The sequence below is a fragment of the Physcomitrium patens genome, chromosome 13 (assembly GCF_059467195.1).
Source record: "Physcomitrium patens ecotype Gransden chromosome 13, ASM5946719v1, whole genome shotgun sequence".
Taxonomy (NCBI): Eukaryota; Viridiplantae; Streptophyta; class Bryopsida; order Funariales; family Funariaceae; genus Physcomitrium; species Physcomitrium patens.
The window spans coordinates 14,881,428-14,899,722 of NC_143422.1; the positions used below are offsets into that span (position 1 = coordinate 14,881,428).

An 18,295-nucleotide genomic window follows, 5' to 3' on the forward strand; every position below is an offset into this window, starting at 1 on the left:
CCAGCGGCTCCACAATCCGCAACTATCCGGCCTCGATTGCAGCTACGTTCCAAATTGGAAATGCCTGTGTCAGCGTAGTTTCCTCAACAACCACTTCTTCGCAGACCACGTCGCAAATATTAAAATGGAATCAGGGGAAATGCATCAACAAATACCCTCAGGTCCAGTTATTTCCTTTTGATCGCGTTGTCAGTTCGATGACTTCAAACGCTCAGCTCCTAAGAGTGAAATTGCTCATCGCTCAAATTATTGAATTGAATATCATTGCCCCTTCAGATTCCAGCCTTACTTTCTTTGTGATTGTTGACGTCGAGCGGACACGCAGGAGCTTCGGAAGGGTGCTCGGTGCCTCCACAAAGGACGCCGGCAGTCCTCTTGGCTGGTTCATTAACGGTATCTCAACTGTATTTTGCGATGGTTGACAAACTACTATTCGTTTCAAAATAGGTACTTACTAGTTGTTTTCTTATCCGATCAGGAGCACCCTTCGATTGTTGGGTCCTGTTTTCCGAGGTGGAGGACGGTGAGGCTTGGATCGAGAACTTAGACATCCGACCGATGTTCGGTAACCAGCGATTCAGCGACAGACAGTTGCAATCGTCTTCTTCAGGGGAAGGTGCTCTGGCAGCGAAGTAAGGCTGAGGTCTTTCGGTCTCCTCACGGTGCCCGCATAATTTCTGGCAGGATACGCCACTTACACGTAATCCTTACATTTGAGCCACTTTTGTACTTAAGCGGTGAATTATTTTGCTCAATCAATGGAGAAGAGAGCTCAGGCAAATGCTGTCATTTGCGGGCTTTTCTGTTGATGAGAAGATTGATATCTTGATCAGTTTGGGCAATGATAGAGGTTTTCTTTGAGAGTATTGGTGCATTTAGGAACGGTTTCACGTTTTTATATCAAAAGACTTCACTGTCTTCCTCAGTCCGCATCGTTTTATTGTTGTTGTGAGCGGCAGCGTTAATGAGGCGTTTTAATTTCAAGTCAACTTTCTCGATTTTGTGTACGGGTGAAGAATGGGATTGGTGAACTATGAATCGGGTATTTGATGGGTTTTTCCTCCGTTTCCACGTTTAGAGAACAACAGATAACTTGAAGACTACTACGTGATGCTTGTGACGTTCCATTTCAAATGCATAGATTCTACCCAATACTCAATCCTACGTGAAGTGTGCTTGCTTCGATGCTTTGGAGGGTCAGGATGCTGACCATAAGCGTGTGCAGTTAAAAAACTTAGGGCACTCCACTTAACCCTGTCTCTATTTTTTTTTGCTTCAATATGCAATATTCAATGTCTATTGTTTTAAAGCAGGGGAGTCAAGGCAGCTGGTGCCGAAACACTACTTCACAATCTTTCCACTTCGTCTAGAGCATTGTACAGCTTGATTCTGTCATTTCCTGAGTTTAGGATTGTGTGTCTTCTGCTTATTGCAGCAGATCTCATCAGCCACTCAGCGCGTAACCGCATATAAATGGCTAGGCGAGAGGATCTTAGTGGTTTCTAAGCAGATCGACCCTGTTGGAAAGGTGCGTAAGTAATCCGGTGCAACAAATATGCGGGCGGAAGAGGGTAAAAGTTGCCAAAAGTTGCTAAACTGTATCGACTCTGTTGTGGGTAATTGGCCGATGTTGCCTGAGCGTTAGTACCACGTCATGCATTAGAAATATGATTGACGTAATCAAAGATCTAATAATATTCAAACATGTTCTCTGGCGAGCGCAGCTTTGTTACAAAATTGAATAAAATGTATGCTAAGCTGATATTCTATATCTCTTACGAACCAAGCTGCCTTCAAGTTCACTTGTATGATCTTGTCAAACAAATTCACTTCGTATGTGTTTCATCTGCTAGAGAATTTGTGAGAATTCATGTCAGGAGAAGTTGAGATTGTCATGGAATATCAGAGGTGGGGGATGAACTTGGTGGTTTTCTACGACATTATGCATTAATTCTTAAGAAGTCCACCATCACACAGATATATAACCTCATTTTCCTCACAGATTCTTTCCAAAGATGAAGGAGCTAAAAGCAGGAGAATAGTGTGAGTTTCGACAATTCTCTCATGGAAAGATTGTCTGATTCTGACAGTGGCTACTACCCAGATTCTCACCCCTTGGAGCTTGATGAAAACTCGGACGTCTCCAAGGTCATTTCTCCACTATTGAGATGTTCTAAAACCGTGTTTGTGGTCGAATAAGCTGAAGGAATTGAATTTAAAGTACTTGATAAAATCGTCGATATCCTGGTTTGAGGGCACCGTCAGAAGTTACACCTGGAAACTTAGAAGGAAAAGCCTACACAGGTTCCTAATGCAATGTTCACTGCGAATGGTAACAATCAACTCACACATATGGCACATGCCAGATACTATTTAATTGTCACCAGGATAGGTTGACAGATAGTAGTGCTACAGTAAATTCTATATCATCAGTGCATATAATATATCTCCAATTTGCAGCCGAAAAACCATAAGTGAGTTACATTGTAAATAATACGCAGGACACTGAGGAGCGTGGCGTTCATGATGTTCAGTCACAAGTTGTGCAAGCTGAGTCCTCTATCAAGAAAAGTATTCTCTATTGCCTAAGCAATACAATCACCAGCTTACGCTATTCTCATTTACTTCACATTCCTTTTAACGATGATGTATAATTGTAGAAGTGTTTCTCTATTTTTAGAAATCCAGGAGATGAAGTGAGAAATCTGGAGGTTTGAATCCTCAAATGTCTGTGTAGGGGACTTGAGAAACCTTCCCTTTGTTTCTGTTCCTGAGACTTCGAAGTGGAATATGGAGAGACCACATCTGACTGGCCGTCGCTTATGTCAGGTTCAGAGCTTTATCATTTCCACATTTGCAGAATGTAATATATATATGTATGTTTGGCTAATATGCTTACTCCATTTTACAACATCGATCTACTTGTCTGAATGAAGTCTTCGTAGGTCATAAAAACTTGAACCAGTCTAATTGTATCACGAGCCGAAATAAGTTGTGGACTGTGGCTGTTTATGGGTTTGTGCCTGATGTTCTGTTGGTCCTTACTTCTCAGGAAAAGGAAACAAACAAAGCACCCCATTCAAAGAAGGATATGTCTATGAGGCGAGTTTCTCTGATTTCTTCATGCAATCACCTCTTCGGGGGGCCTGGGTCGAATCTGTCTATTTGAAAGTATTCTGCCATGTCCAGCTCTGAGTTGTTCAGAATGTATCCTTCCGGAACTGACGACCTATTCTGACGACCCTCTTTCTATTTGTTTCAATTTAAAGCAGAAGGATGGAGAGAGTCTCTCATCTCGATGCGTATCGTCCATCTGTCCAGGTACTTGCTAAACGGCTAGTTTTTTTTTTTTTTTTTTTTTTTTTTGGTACTTGCGTCTTTGGAATTGATCAGTTCAACTTGTATAAAACATGTGGGTGCTATGATAATCTTTTCAGTAGTCGCAGCTCAAACATGCTCTTATTTTGAAAGAGTAAAATCGATAATCTTGGGCTTATGTCTTCGCGGCACTGGTATTTCTGAGGCCTATCAAAACGTGTTCTTCCTCCGAAGATGAGTCCATGTCGCTGAGCCAAATTCTACATGGGCAGGAACTACTCATTGTAGAGGAGCTATTGGCTGCCATGGTGGGGATTGGTGGCGACTATATATGTGTGCAAAAGAATCAGGAGCATTGCTATTGCTTTGTATTCCACGTGGACCCTAAATTAAACCACTCCTTACATGTAAGCCAACATTTTCTATCCGCGTCTTGCTTCGATTTTCATTAGGAGGACTTGTGCCCAATATTTGTTGAAGTCACAATCGATAGCACTTTGAATTGCTGGATTGCAGGAGCTTGCTGACCGGATCCTTCCGATTTGTGAGAATTACATGGTTGTGAGTCAATTTGCTGAAGAGAGATCCCACTATGACCATGGGTTGACAAACCATGCGTTCGCTGCAGGTTTGAGGGCAATTCTTCAAGTGAGTGCCTGCTGAAGACTATCCTCACTTAGAAAACCTTCCCCGTCAGATTCACATGCTACTATTGTGATGCTCGTTGAAACTTTAAGTGACTGACAGATCTTTACAATTGGTGAAGGGCTGAACCCACCATGCCAAGATGATTGAATCTACCAATTGTTTACTTGAATTTGGGATCTAGTCGGCATTTGTCTTGGCCGAATCTGGTGCATTTCATTCATGGTAGTAGCTATCGTGCTCGCAGGATTATCACGCCATGGTTGCACAGCTTGAGCATCAGTTTCGGTTGAGTCGATTATCCTTGCCGGGTTTGTGGTTCTTTGTTCAGGTAAAGTCATGGTAAAAGCTCTATTGACAATCGTCGTTTTCGGGAGCAGCTTTCAGTATCCTAAGTTTCTGCAATATATCATGCTGGTAACGTATCCATCATGGCTTGTTGAATACGTTCAGCCGATGATGGGAGCGATGCAATGTCTTTCCTCCGTATCGCAAGCAGCAGCAATGCAGAGCGCACGTGGTGCTGTTTTGTTGAACTTGCTTCACAATCAGGTAAAAGATCCACCGCCCTTCATCATTTCCGAGGGACGTCAGGTTTGCCGAAGGATTAACAATAGATGGCATGAATTCTGCACGTCGAAAACCCTAAAAGGAATTCTACAACAGTTACTGTCAAAATGTATCGACAATGTCTAAAGAAGAAGCTTCGACAGAGTTTACAAGTGGGAGTATTAAGAAGATGTCAGGTTATATTATATTATGCAACATTAAGTTAGTCTAATGGAATATTTCTTTTGCATTAGGGGATAGCTCTAGCTGGGGACGTTGCTGTTAGGACATTACTTCAAAAGCTTACGCATGCTGCAAGTTTTCCGTACTTCAGAATCTTAGAACGGTGAGAACTTACTCTTTCTTGGATCTGCTGAATCTTGGGTAATATTTAGAATGCTAGCTTGTTACTGGAGTAGAAAGGAACGTGAACAATTAACGTAGTTAGCTATGACTTTCGAAATCTGGAGCCTTCATGCAGAGCCATCGTTTAAACAGATTATTTCTTATCATGCGTTAGTGGTCACACTATGCCCAGGAAATTCTCTTGTATGAGAAGACGATGAATCAAAACCTGTTTCTGAGAGTGGAAGAAACTGAGTTTTTTATGTAGAATGTTTGTTAAATTAATAGAAACAGTTTCACAAGTCCAAAATTGCGGCACCCTTCTACCCTGTATCAACACATCTGTATTACTAGTTTGATCTAAATGAGTTTCTATAAATGCTTTGTAACACAATGTGGGAGGCGTAGGTGGGTGTATGAAGGAGTTATCGACGATCCTTTCGGAGAGTTCCTAATCGAGGAGAATAAGTGCTTGGAGAAGGTATCACACTCACAGTAATTAAGTCTAAAGAGTGATCTTTTTTTTCTTTTCTTTTTTTCTCTTTCTGGGGAATGTTGAAGAAATTCGATAACTGAAGATTATGTTTGATCATTTCTGATTCACTTTGTAACATGCACATGAAACACTAACTGAAGAGTTTTACAACACTATCTCGCACACCTCCACTAGCAGCTCTAACTTTATCCGGATGGTGAATTACAAGGCATGACTATGTGCAATATATTTAAGCCCATTCACAAGACTCTGCCAACTGTTCCAGGAAAGTTTAAGCCAGGACTACTACGCTACGTTCTGGCTGAAGCGGTACAGTCTGCGAAAGGATATACCAGAGTTTTTAAGTTCTCACGCTGAGATTATTCTTACCACAGGGAAATACTTGAATGCGATTCGCGAGTGCGGTCAATGTCTACAGGTTTGTTGTTTGCTAACTTGAAAAGGGTGTAAGCTGACGTTTTATGTCTAAAACTTTAGGCAGTATAGTGAATATCTTTTCTGTATACACGCACAATGATATGCTATCTTCGGCTAATTGATGACAATCTATGTATTTGTTCTGTCATTGTTTGTAACACTCGTACGCACATTGAGCTTGCGGCCTTAAAAATTTATGAATTTTTTCAGGGTCCATCACTAGAAGACCTTAGAGTAGCGAATTTTACCTCGACGAGGCCATATTTGGAACGCGTTAATGTTGCTCACAGATATGCCAGTGCGGAGCTTCTTAATCTCATCGTCAACAGGGTAATATATTCTGCATCCAATTGCAGCTCTTCAACTCGCTATCTAATTCTTTAGGGTTAACGGAATAATTAAGGTACCGATGTTTTCAGCATGTTCTTTGTTCGAAGCTGTGTCAATCGGAGATGTTTTTTTGAGCTTGATTTTGTTTCATTGCGAAGAATTGAATGAATTCACTAAGAGATATATTGCGCATGTATGACTTAATCTTTTATGGACTCTGGGTTTGTGTCCACACTTCCCACTGGGACTTTTCATGACATGTTCCTTTAAGCTCTAAAAATAACAGGACATGTATGTATGTTTTTCAACTGTTAATTCGAAAGATTAACAGGGGAATAACTAATTAATTCGGATATCTCCATCGGAGTTTGATATAGAATGGATTACTTGTACACCTAGCTGATGTAGTTTTCTTCTTATGCATGAGGAGGGGCAGTTTGACCTGGCTGGAAGGCTGCGTTCTGTCAAACACTACTTCTTCGTAGACAAGGTGTGTTCCAAGATTTTTTAACGGCTTCTAACCTCTTGCTCCACAATGTAGAATTCCAGTGTAATTACTTTTAAACTTGCAGATACTGCCTGACATGATTTCTTACTGCACACTTTTCTAGTGTGCAGCCCATGATCAATTGAGGAACGATACATTTCTGTGACGCTTATAAAAACCTGCCTTGAATATTACAAGTCGGTTTCACACTATTGTAAAATACAGGGAGATTTCTTGGTCATCTTCATGGATTCAGCTAAGGACGAACTTGCGAAAAGACCCGCAGCCTTGTCAAGGGAGAGACTCCAGGTACGCTGTAATGGAAGCAATACACCAATTTAAGGTATTGCGTTGGAAGTTGCTGGGATTTTACCCAATGTCTGCTTATTTCTGGTTCGTTTTGTGGAAAGCTCTATCCTTATTTTCTTGCATTTAATCCATTTAATACACTTAGATACAGATCTGTCAATACGCTATCTGTTAACTGCTTCAGTAGCAATGAATCTTCTTAATTTGTATGTAACATCGACTCATATTCACACTTTCCGGCATTTGTGTTTAGTCACTGTTGGAGCTGGCTATTAAGACATCGGTTGCGGCATCGGATCCTTACCACGACGACCTCACGTGCATCATTGTAACTACTACCACAATGCTAATGTCGGTCTTCTAATTTGTAACCACCATCCGTTACTAACTCCCGTATCACAAGGAATATAGCTCTGAAGTGCTCTTGTCTCAATCCTGTTCCTCTTATGCTTGCAGGAAAATTCAACACTTCTGATGCAGCTGGAGGAGTTTATGCACAATGGTCCAGCCACTCAAAGTGCACAATCAGAGACCTGCAACACAGGCGGAGTTGCTACAGGGGGCTTAACTGGAATAGACTTTTTTGTTCTGGATTACAAGGTAATCGCTTCTTTCAATTGGGATCAATTTTCAGTCTTTTCTCTAGGAAGTTGGTTGGACCCGAGTTAAAATCGATTTGAATTTGTGAGTGCCTGAAGTGGGCAGGATGTGTGACACATTTCATGAAGGTTAGGTGGCCGACTTCATTAGTGCTATCAAGAAGAGCTTTGACAAAGTACCAATTCATATTTCGGCATCTTTTCCATTGCAAGCACGTGTGGCGTCAGCTATGTGCATCCTGGCAGATACATCAGGTTTTCCTGATAAATCGCGGAGCCTCTTAATGATATTTTGGGCTAAAGAGACATCCTGAAAGCCTATCTTTGGCCCTAGTGTAAACAATTCCTGCATGTGTACAAAACATCGATGTTTAACTAGCATTGACCAGCAATTGTTTGAATCACAAGCGTGCTTATTACATTGCAGATAGCTACCCGTGCATACAATATCACCGGGACATCGCTGTGTAGGTCGTACGTCGTGTGCCAACGCATGCTCCATTTCATCCAGAGCTTCGAACATTACATGACTTTTGAGGTGAAATAGTACAATATCGTCTCTTGACAAAAAGAAGAAAACTGCCTTCAATAATCAGTATAATGATCATATCAGCTTATTCCTGAGTACAATGACTTAGCAGTTTCTTTTAAATATGAAGTGACTGTTGATCTGCTAATTGTGCGGTTGAAACTTTCAAACATGTACAAGAAGAATTCTGAGCAGTACTCATGCTGATTTCTTAATTCGGTATTTGTGGGTACAGGTGCTGGAAACCAATTGGGACCGTCTGCATAGTAGTTTGAGCGGCTTGAACAGCGTGGACGAGGTAAAGTGATTTCTCTACCAGATTTTTGGTCGTTTACGACGATCAACTGATGAAAACTACTTTCAATTTCTCCCTTCTTTTATGAGGAGCACGTTCATACATTGGTGAATCAGTTCATTGGTAGAATATTTTTTCTCTCTTCTCATATTCGTATGTGGCCGGCAATGTAGGTTATGCAACAACATGAGTCCTTCTTGGACAGTTGCCTCCGACAATGCATGTTCTTTTGGCCTATGATCTTCGAGGTGAATTTCATGTCAACTTATTAGCACTAGTCTAGCTTGAGGCAAAGATTAGGACTTGAAGAGTGACTTCTTTCCAGGATGCAATTGTATCTCAATCTTGAGCTATATTTTATGGCGACACGTGTTGTGGATTGCAGAAAGTTGATCATTTACAAAGTCTTTGTCTCCAATATGCAACAGCCACCCTACGGTTTTTACCAATGTTGTTCACCAAGGATACATATACAGATGAATCATCGTGCGTAGTGGATCCACAGCAATCTATGTTAGATGAGGATCCTTCTTCTGAGAGGCAATGCAAAGGCAGACTTCGTAAACAGTATAAGCTCGATAATCGGCGTGCCAGACAAGCAGCAGATGACAAAACCTTCAAGAACTGTATCGGGTATGTGGACTGTTGGGATTGGTAAAATTAGTATGAATGCAACTTCTGATTAGTTTGTTAAATGTCGAGGATCATCTGGCTTGCCGTCACGTACTTGACTGGTCACTCTAGATGGTTCTACTAAGAAAAAGTTGCAAATGATGCTCTCGTATTGTGCAGACGAATAGACACAGCTTTCAACAATGAACTGAGCTTACTTGTAGACGTACTTATCTGTAGATCGCAGCAAGAGCCGTACTTGGCTGATCTTGTGCAAGCCTTAAAGGCAGTTGAGCGAGCCGCCTCACACCCTTCTCCCTCCCTTTTCGTTATACCTTGTTCAACAATAAGAGCAAATAAATACCTAATAGTCTACTGTCAAGGTATCACTGTCGTGTCTGCAGGCGTTGGACTTTTTGGGGGCTATTTGAAGCTCTTATTGAGAACCAGTCTATCGTTATACTTGGTCGTTGTGGGTTAATTAGTAGCAAATTTATTTGTAGCTAGGTCTCGCCATGTTAGGTTCTCTGTTAAATGAACCTAACATGGCGATCAGCGGTATTCCTAAACCCTGAACCCTGACAGTGGGGGTTCTTCCATACTTTGTGGGTTAGATGTTACCGAAAGTGGAAGCCAGAAACAACGAGCGAGGTTCCACAGATCCGCAAAGAGAGCATAATGCAGACTCCGGTGACTCCGACCTCGACTATCCTGAGCCCTCAGAAGTGGATTCACCCCGATTAGGAAGCTCCCTTATAAGTTACCCGCGTGAAGAAGTTCCAGAAGAGAGGCCATGCTATTCTCAACCCCGAGCATCCATAAGCTACCATTCTGAACATGATCCGAAAGAGAATGCAAACCATTCGCAGCACCGAGCATCTACAAGCTTCCGCTTTGAACAAGACTCCGAAGAGAATACAAGCCAACTTCAACCTCGAGCATTGATGAACTTCCGCTGTGAGCAAGATTTGAAAGAGAATTCAAGCTATTCTCAACCCCGAGGATCCATGAGCTTCCGTTCTGAACAAGATCCGAAAGAGAATACAAGCCATTGGCAACCTCGAGCATTGATGAGCTTCCGCTGTGAACAAGATCCGAAAGGCAAGACAATTCACTGCCAACCCCAACCATCGATAAGCTTCTGTAGCGAACAAGACCCAAAGGATAACACGGTCCAGTACCTACCCCAAGCTTCGATGAGCTTCCCTGGTGAACGTGACCCGAAAGAGAATACAATCGACTGCCAACCCCAAGCATCGATTAGCTTCCGTTGTGAACGAGACCCAATAGACAAGACAATCCACTGCCAACCCCAACCATCAATGAGCTTCCATAGCCAACAAGACCCGAAAGAGAATACAAGCCATTGGCAACCTCAAGCACCGGTGGGCTTCCGTGGTGAACATGACCCGAAAGAGAATCCAATCCACTGCCAACTCCAAACATCGATGAGCTTCCGGAATGAACAAGACCCGAAAGAGGATACAAACCATTGCCAACCTCAAACATCAATGAGCTTCCGTAGGGAACAAGACCCGAAAGAGAGAACAAGCCAATGGCAACCTCGAGCACTGATGAGGTTTCATGGTGAACAAGACCCGAATGAGAATACCAGCCATTGGCAACCTCGAGCATTGATGAGCTTCCATGGTGAACAAGACCTGAATGAGAATACAGGCCATTGGCAACCCCAAGCATCGGTCAGCTTCCGTTGTAAACTAGACCCGATAGACAAGACAATCCACTGCCAACCTCAACCATCGATGAGCTTTCGTGGTGAACATGATCCGAAAGAAAACACTATCCACTGCCAACCCCAAGAATCAATGAGCTTCCGTTGTGAACAAGACCCAATAGACAAGACAATCCACTGCCAACCACAAGCATCGAGGAGCTTCCGGAGCGAGCAAGTCCCGAAGGAGAATACAAGGCATTGGCAACCTCGAGCATTGATGAGCTTCCACTGCGAACAAGATCCGCAAGATATGACAATCGACTGCCAACCCCAGGCATTGATGAGCTACCGTTCTGGACGAGATCCAGGGGAAACGAGATACCAAACCGATTGTCCAGCAATAATGAATTTTACCCACGACAACGATCTATGGTATCAACCCAAAGACTCTCTTACCATCTGGAACGTATTTTGTGCGCTTGAAAGGAAACTCCTCTTAACCGCCGACCTCTAACACAGCTACCTGATTTGTATTTCAAGTGCAGAAACGTAATGCTATGCACAACAGAAGAGATGACCTGGCTTTATAATATTCAACTGTTTTTTGCGATTGGTTGGGAGATTAGAAACTATTCCTCTCCGTGCGGACTTGTGTTGAATATGCTGATCTTTGGCAGCCATGATCACAGTGAAGCAGCTTCCAAATGAATGGAGTGTGGAGCTTTCGAAGACCCCACAATGTCGATGGGATTGTTCAATCCGTGAAAGCTTTCTTCACGTTGTCGAACGGCCTTTCAGGAAATACCATTTAGTCTTTCGCAGGTTGTGATGAATTGCAACAGAGACCAGGAGAGTGGAAGCGATTTTCTGTGAGACTTCTGCTCTTCTGATCCGAATTCTCCCGTCGGACTATTGCAAAATCGAGCACAATCGTCTTATGAAGTACGACAAAGTCCGTTCAGAGAGCCCTGATAACGAGGATTCAAAGACTCGTGCAGTGTAACTCCAATCAAGTCTTGGCAATGGTGGACAGAATTATTGATGTCACTTGGTGGGGATGATCGTTTTTCATTCACCCAGTTTCGACTCCTTATTCAGTTTCTGCAGTTTATGCTGGATTGCGTTTTCCACCGTTATTTTAACGATGTTAGAAGCACCAACAAAAGCAGTCGTAAAACAAAAACTAATATATGATCTGTATTCAAAAATTAAGGTGAATGATATTATGTATCAAATTTTAAACTTTCTGATGTTCTCTTTTAAAAAATGAAAAAAAAATGAAAAAATGAAAAAAAAAAAAAAAATGGTCCCTAATTCTAAAAGTTGGTTTTGGTCTTAGGAAAGAGCAACTAAATTGTATGAATTATAAAAACCTTGATGGTTAAGGTAAAGTTAGCTTAGCTGGTACAATGAAATTGGATTGCGATTGTTTCATGGTCATGGAAGCATGTTTCTTCTTGTCACGGAAAATATCAATTTCTTGGTCCTCTAAAAATTGAGACTTAACACGGTAACTGTAACTGTGCTTCTTTCTAATTTATTAAATATAAGCTTGTCCTGTGAAGCTAGGTATTTGGCATTGATTATCAACATAAAATTGGTACCAAAAGTTAGCCATTCTTTTCGCATTCTAATTGGGGGATTGTATCATTTCTTTGTAGTGTAATTGTACTTAATGGTGTACATTTCTTTGTAGTGTAATTGTACTTAATGGTGTACATTTCTTTGTAGTGTAATTGTACTTAATGGTGTACATTTCTTTGTAGTGTAATTGTACTTAATTGTATCATTTCTTTGTAGTGTAATTGTACTTAATGGTGTATATATTACAAAATTGAATTTCATATTAGATTAGCGTGAAATTTAACTCTGCACAAATTGCAACAATATAAATCACAAATTTAATAAACTAAAGTACCCACCACAAACTTTTAAACAAATTCCTAAAGTATTTCAGCTACAATGACAAAGGAGGACTTACCTACTGATACTGTGGCCATTGTGTCTAGAACATAATTAAGATAAAAACCAGTTTGTGACTGTAGTCCATCCATCTTCAATCGCATTACATGCGAGGCAAGGCGCGTGGTGCCGCCACAAAGCAAAGTGAGGTAGTCAGAATGCGCAACCAGGCACTCGTTTGGCATGGGATGGCGAGGCAGGGATGGAAGGAGGGAGAGCGAGGAGAACGACAAGCACAGCGGGGCCGACGACAAGGAAGAGGAAGAGGAGGAGATGTGCGGACCAGGTCGTCACGCCCACCAGCGCGCCAATCGCAGCGGGGATGCCTCCATTATCCAACCCCACCACTACCGCACCTCCTCCCCCGCGCTGCTCATCAAATTCCACTTGGTGCTCCCCCCTGCTTCCAAGTTTCCCCCTCCCCTCTCCTGCATCGTTTGCATCCCCCCGCTCGCCACTCACTACTCCTCTCTCCTCCCCGCCTTCGCCTCTCCCAGGTTTGTGCCCCCTTTTCTCTCTTATTCTGCCCCTTTCTTGCTATTCCACTATCCTTCTCACCTCAACAATCTTCGCACTGTTGAACATCGTTTAGGAAGTATCGTTGGCGTACGTCTTTGTCTGTGGCGCTTTGCATTCTCGGGTACGCTTGCTATGGGGGTTGGTAGTTGGGTGGGGCGAGGTTGCATGCTATGGAATTGTTTTGAATTTTGGTGCTGAGGGATCGCAGTTGCGCTCGACCCAGCGCTGGTGAGCTGACATTCTCTGCTGGATGGCGTAATGCAGAAATTCAGGTCTCGCGGTGTCGAAGATGGAGACTCTTGCGATGGGAGCTTCCGTCTCGGCCAGCGGGCTGTGTGCTAGGGCGACCGCGCAGACGTCCCAGACGTCCCGGGCCGCTCTGGCTTCGGCCTTCTCGGGTAAGAGCCTGAGAGCGCTGAAGTCGAACGTGAGCTTGACGTTGGCGTCGCAGAGGCCCCGGCAGTTGCGTGTGGTGGCTGAGGCGCAGAAGGAGACGCTGAGCAAGACCGCGCAGCTTCCCGAGGACGATGGCACGAGCGACGTGCAGAGGCCGGCGACGAAGGGGTCGGACAGGAAGATGTCAATCAAGGATATTGACTCGAAGGAGTACAAGGGCAAGACGGTGTTCGTGAGAGCAGATTTGAACGTGCCGCTGAACGACCAGCTGGAGATTACGGACGACACGCGTATCCGCGCGTCCCTGCCGACGATCCAGTACTTGACGAAGGCCGGCGCGAAGGTGGTGTTGGCGAGCCATTTGGGGCGGCCGAAGAAGGGACCGGAGGAGAGATTCAGTCTGAAGCCCGTAGCAGGTGAGTGGCGTGACAGTGCGTTAGTGGGTTCGTGGCGGTGTTTGTGAGAGAGTTACTGACAGAAGAAGATAGTCATTGACGAGGATATGATAGGGACGGAATTGATGTGCATGATCTCTATGTTTTTCCTACGTGGGGGTGGGGTGGCGGTCGCGGTGTTCAAATGGTGTGGAAGAGAACGTGATTGAACAGAGCTCCTGAGGCAGATCAGAATGGGTGCATTGGTGGGTGATGTTGGGACATGGGTTAGGAGTCCTGAATAAGAGCTTGAACCACGGATTTGGTGGGTGTTCAATTCTGATGGGTAGTGGGATGGTGGGAGTCTGAGGAGAAACGAAGTGCATATGAATTTTGTGTAGTGCTGGCTGTGCAGTCGTAGATTTACGGTAATCGAAACAGAGGATGGCAGTGAATCGTCGCAGAGCGTCGGAGGTAGATAGCGAGTCGTGTCGCAGGGGTGCAGCACAGAGGGGTGTGGTGAAGGGGAATCGGACGCATGATTGATGGGAGGTGTGTGACTGGTTGGTTGTGCAGGGAGGTTGACTGAGCTGCTGGGGCAGACCGTGGAGCTGGCGCCAGACTGCATCGGCGACGAAGTGAAGTCGAAAATTGCTGGATTGAAGGTAAGAGCTTTTGAGTAGGTCATTGCAGATTGCACAATGCGTCGCGAGTGGTTGTTGATTCTGCATTTGTGGCCGCAAGTGCAAGCGCATTGTTTGCTCGTCCGAGGAGGCGAGGGAACAGGCGTTCGGTTGGAATGGAAGTAGAGTTGACGAGGTTGTCGATGTGTGTGGGAAAAATGACAGGAGGGAGACGTGTTGCTGTTGGAGAACGTGCGGTTTTACAAGGAGGAGGAGAAGAATGACATCGAGTTTTCGAAGAAATTGTCAGAGAACATCGACTTCTTCGTGCTGGATGCTTTCGGCACTGCCCACAGGGCGCATGCATCGACGGCCGGGATCGCGGACTACGTGACGTCTCGATTGGCTGGTTTGTTGCTGGAGAAGGAGCTGGAATACCTGTCGGGCGTGGTGCAGAAGCCAACGAAGCCGTTCGTGGCCATTGTAAGCGGTGGTTGTGAAGCAGCTGAGGGCAGTTTAGGGTGTAGTGGGGGCATGGGCGGTGGCGGGGGGAATGTGGTGCACGTGTGGTGAGAGGTGGGCAGCGAGGGTGATGAGTGACTCGGGTGGGGTTGATGGTGCGCAGGTGGGAGGAAGCAAGATCTCGTCGAAGATTACGGTGATCGAGTCGTTGATGAACGTGTGCGACAAGGTGATACTGGGAGGAGGCATGATCTTCACGTTCTTCAGGGCGGAGGGCAAGAGTGTGGGGTCGTCACTGGTGGAGGAGGACAAGATCGAGCTGGCGAAGAACTTGGCGGAGTTAGCGAAGAAGAAGGGCGTGGAGCTGATCCTGCCGGTGGACGTGATCGCAGCGGACAAGTTCGCTCCGGACGCGAATGTGCAGACGTGCAGCGCGTCGTCGATTCCGGATGGTGAGAGCTGCGGGCGCACAAGTTGGAGTGGTGTTTCGTGGGTTGGGGTGGTCGACAGCAAGTGAAGGGGAGCAGTGTCGTTGTGAGGAGTGGGTGGTGGAAGGTGCATGGGTGTGTGGACGGGGCGAGGGGCGGCATGGTAGTTGGTGTGTGAAAGTTGTAGGCAGGGAATGTGTGGCACAGTTGGACGAGGGGGCGGAGGCGAGGACTGTGGTGGACGTTGGTGTTCTAAGCCGGGATGGTGGTGTGGTGCAGGGTGGATGGGACTCGACATCGGCCCGGATGCGATCAAGCAGTTCCAGGAAGCGTTGTCGGATGCCAAGGTAAGCGTGGCGGGGAGAGTAGGAATGAGCTGTGGCGTATGGTAGTGGCATGATTGTGCAGCGCGTGGGTGGAACGTGGTATTTTGTGATAGATGGGAGGATGTGGGGGGAGCGTCAAGGGAAGATAGAGGATAGGGTTGTGGAAGTATGCGTGGAGGTAGAGCAGCGGAGGGTGGGAATTGGGAGTGGTGCGCAGCAGTAAGTGGTGGGCGTGGGTGTGGTGCAGACGGTGCTATGGAACGGGCCGATGGGAGTGTTCGAATTCGAGCAGTTTGCGAAGGGGACATTCGCAGTGGCGGAGACGATGGCGGAGCTGACGTCGAAGGGGGCGATCACGGTGGTGGGAGGAGGAGACTCCGTGGCGGCGGTGGAGAAGGCAGGATTGGCAGACAAGATGAGTCACGTGTCGACGGGAGGAGGAGCGAGTTTGGAGCTGTTGGAAGGCAAGGTGCTGCCGGGAGTGGCAGCGCTGGATGATGTGCGCATCCACGCGTAAATCTGGCGAGCTGTTGTAGGAGGCAAGGCGGAGGGAGGAGTCGCTAGAGGGCGGGACTGTATGAATGGCAGTAGCAATCCTTGTACACTTTTTGATCTCTGTACGCACGGTAGTGGGTAGTTGTGGCTTCGTGGGAACATGGGATGATGTTAGGGCGGGAGTCAAAGTGCTCCGTGCGCATGCAAGCATCGAAGCCAGCTCTCGTGGATGGGAGCCTGTGAACATTTGTCAATTTTCATCGTGAATGGTAGTAGGAATTTGGTGCGTTTCAAGGACAGTGTCGGTGGTGGTGTCGGTGTTGTGATTTGCTTGGTGATGTGACTGTGGGGAGGTAGTTGGTCGAGTAGTTCTGTATTTGTGAGAGAGGGAGTAGATTGCTTGCTTGTTGTGGAAGTGATTCTGCAAGATTTGTATGTGCGTCCTGTCTTGATATGTATCTTTTGTTGTTTGTTTGCTGTAAACTGATTGTATTGCTTCGATGTCAAGTGATGTCTTTTGACTGTCTAGAATGTTGATAGTGTGAACAAAATAGGATTAGGGGTAAAACAGAACGTTTAATGTGAAATCTGTGTAAGAGATTATTGTAAAGGCCAAATGTTAAATTGGCTTTTGGTTTTGTTGAGAATGTTTAGAAAGACACAAGAGTAACAGGAAGTCATACACACACAAGAGTAGTAGTAAGTCATACACACAAGAGGGTTTCTAAGGAGAGAGAGCTTCACATATAAAAATCTATTGATCTGGTTGTGTCTCATATACAAGAAGAGAAAAGGGGAGAGGATAAACAATACTTCTCCATTAGACTCTAAATATTGTAGCTATGATATTTATTGTAGTCTACAATAAATATTATGGAGAGTGCCAACTACATTTAATGATCTCAATACTCCTCTTCGCTCATCATAATATTTACATAATATAAAATTTGTATAGAATTATGATCTATACTTTTCTGTGATCTTACAAGATCAACAATTGTTGCCTCATTAAAATCTTATCTAAGAAAATCTTATTGTATTTAAGGACAAAACCATAGATGAAGGAAAAAGAGTACAACATCATTTTCTTTAATTATTTAAAGAGCTCATTAACTTTTTTATTCAAGAAAAGCAAGTCGCCACATACCAATGCCATAAGTAAGTCAATGATGGTTGCACAATGAGAGAGCTTTGGTGAAGAGATCAACAAGGTTATTTGTAGATTCAATTTTCTTAATTATAAGTACTTCATCAGTAATCAAGTCATGGGTATAACTAAAATATTGTGGATCAATAGGCTTTGTCCCGTTGCCTTTAATGAAACCAACTTGCATCTATGCAATACAAGCATTGTTATCTTCATGCAAGATAGTTGGAAAATCATCATATGAAAATCCACAGGTTGTTTGAATGAATTTATCAATTGATCGCAACCAAATACATTCTCAAGATGCTTCATGTAAGGCAATAATTTCTGCATGGTTGGATGAAGTTGCAGTTATTGTTTGTTTCGCTGATTTCCATGATATTGCAGCTCTATGTCTTAAAAATACATATCCTGTTTGAGATTTAGCTGTTGCAATATCAGATTTATATCCTGTATCACAATATCCAACTAATTTTGGATCTGCGGATTGTGTGTAATATAATCTCAAGTCTTCAGTACCTTTTAAATAACGTAATAAATATTTGATGCCATTCCAATGTCATAGTGTTGGACGTGCACTATGTCTTACAAGAACACTAATTGCATATGCAATATTTGGTCTTGTAGATGTAGCTAAATACAAAAGTGCTCCAACCGCTACGAGGTATAGATATTGATCTTCTAATATTTCCTCCTCCTCATCGCATGGATGGTATGGATCATGACCATCACGACCATGTCCAACTATTGGTGTGGACAATGGATAAGCATCAAACATATTAAATCTTTGCAAGATTTGTCTAATATACATTAGTTGGTAGAGAAAAATGCTATCATCTGTTAGATGCATAATCTAAAGACCAATACAGAAAGTTATTTTTCCTAGCATTTTTATCTCAAATTCACGTATAAGTAGGTTAGTAGCTGTAACATATGCAGATGTAGTGCTCACTAGGT

At 44.1% G+C, this 18,295-nt stretch overlaps 2 protein-coding genes across 17 annotated transcripts; both read left to right on the forward strand.

The window, feature by feature from the left end:
- The first annotated feature begins 24 nt into the window (after nucleotides 1–24).
- On the forward strand, nucleotides 25–11,848 carry LOC112290245 (gamma-tubulin complex component 2). 15 transcript variants are annotated; one of them, XM_024536341.2, is made up of 28 exons: nucleotides 25–161; nucleotides 479–1,239; nucleotides 1,436–1,528; nucleotides 2,003–2,148; nucleotides 2,502–2,571; nucleotides 2,738–2,829; nucleotides 3,053–3,102; nucleotides 3,273–3,321; nucleotides 3,591–3,725; nucleotides 3,835–3,966; nucleotides 4,211–4,294; nucleotides 4,417–4,515; nucleotides 4,767–4,858; nucleotides 5,266–5,338; nucleotides 5,619–5,771; nucleotides 5,981–6,100; nucleotides 6,537–6,590; nucleotides 6,813–6,896; nucleotides 7,150–7,224; nucleotides 7,353–7,496; nucleotides 7,595–7,750; nucleotides 7,923–8,033; nucleotides 8,260–8,322; nucleotides 8,493–8,567; nucleotides 8,705–8,952; nucleotides 9,112–9,220; nucleotides 9,546–11,038; nucleotides 11,147–11,848. In XM_024536341.2, exons 4-28 carry the CDS (start codon nucleotides 2,065–2,067, stop codon nucleotides 11,157–11,159), a joined length of 3,858 nt encoding a protein of 1,285 aa, XP_024392109.1. In that variant the 5' UTR covers nucleotides 25–161; nucleotides 479–1,239; nucleotides 1,436–1,528; nucleotides 2,003–2,064; the 3' UTR covers nucleotides 11,160–11,848. The 15 variants fall into 15 exon arrangements, with proteins under 15 accessions (XP_024392109.1, XP_024392110.1, XP_024392107.1 ...); XM_024536342.2 differs by having other exon boundaries at nucleotides 11,152–11,848; XM_024536339.2 differs by having other exon boundaries at nucleotides 11,284–11,848.
- Nucleotides 11,849–12,988: 1,140 nt separating this feature from the next.
- Nucleotides 12,989–16,485, forward strand: LOC112290688 (uncharacterized). Of its 2 annotated transcripts, none has more exons than XM_024537257.3 (7): nucleotides 12,989–13,208; nucleotides 13,352–13,899; nucleotides 14,434–14,522; nucleotides 14,706–14,963; nucleotides 15,106–15,394; nucleotides 15,650–15,717; nucleotides 15,944–16,485. In XM_024537257.3, exons 2-7 carry the CDS (start codon nucleotides 13,377–13,379, stop codon nucleotides 16,211–16,213), a joined length of 1,497 nt encoding a protein of 498 aa, XP_024393025.1. In that variant the 5' UTR covers nucleotides 12,989–13,208; nucleotides 13,352–13,376; the 3' UTR covers nucleotides 16,214–16,485. The 2 variants fall into 2 exon arrangements, with proteins under 2 accessions (XP_024393025.1, XP_024393024.2); XM_024537256.3 differs by having other exon boundaries at nucleotides 12,989–13,065.
- The last annotated feature ends 1,810 nt before the right edge of the window (nucleotides 16,486–18,295 follow it).

What these genes read in the sequence shown, in the direction of transcription:
- LOC112290688 (XM_024537257.3), top strand. Translation starts at nt 13,377, where the DNA reads ATGGAGACTCTTGCGATGGGAGCTTCCGTCTCGGCCAGCGGGCTGTGT. An exon ending in CGAAAATTGCTGGATTGAAG is followed by an intron (nt 14,523 to 14,705) that starts GTAAGAGCTTTT and finishes GAAAAATGACAG; the next exon opens with GAGGGAGACGTGTTGCTGTT. An exon ending in CGAAGCCGTTCGTGGCCATT is followed by an intron (nt 14,964 to 15,105) that starts GTAAGCGGTGGT and finishes GATGGTGCGCAG; the next exon opens with GTGGGAGGAAGCAAGATCTC.
- LOC112290245 (XM_073538279.1), top strand. Translation starts at nt 2,065, where the DNA reads ATGGAAAGATTGTCTGATTCTGACAGTGGCTACTACCCAGATTCTCAC. An exon ending in AATTAAACCACTCCTTACAT is followed by an intron (nt 3,726 to 3,834) that starts GTAAGCCAACAT and finishes GCTGGATTGCAG; the next exon opens with GAGCTTGCTGACCGGATCCT. An exon ending in TTTGGCCTATGATCTTCGAG is followed by an intron (nt 8,568 to 8,704) that starts GTGAATTTCATG and finishes TGTGGATTGCAG; the next exon opens with AAAGTTGATCATTTACAAAG.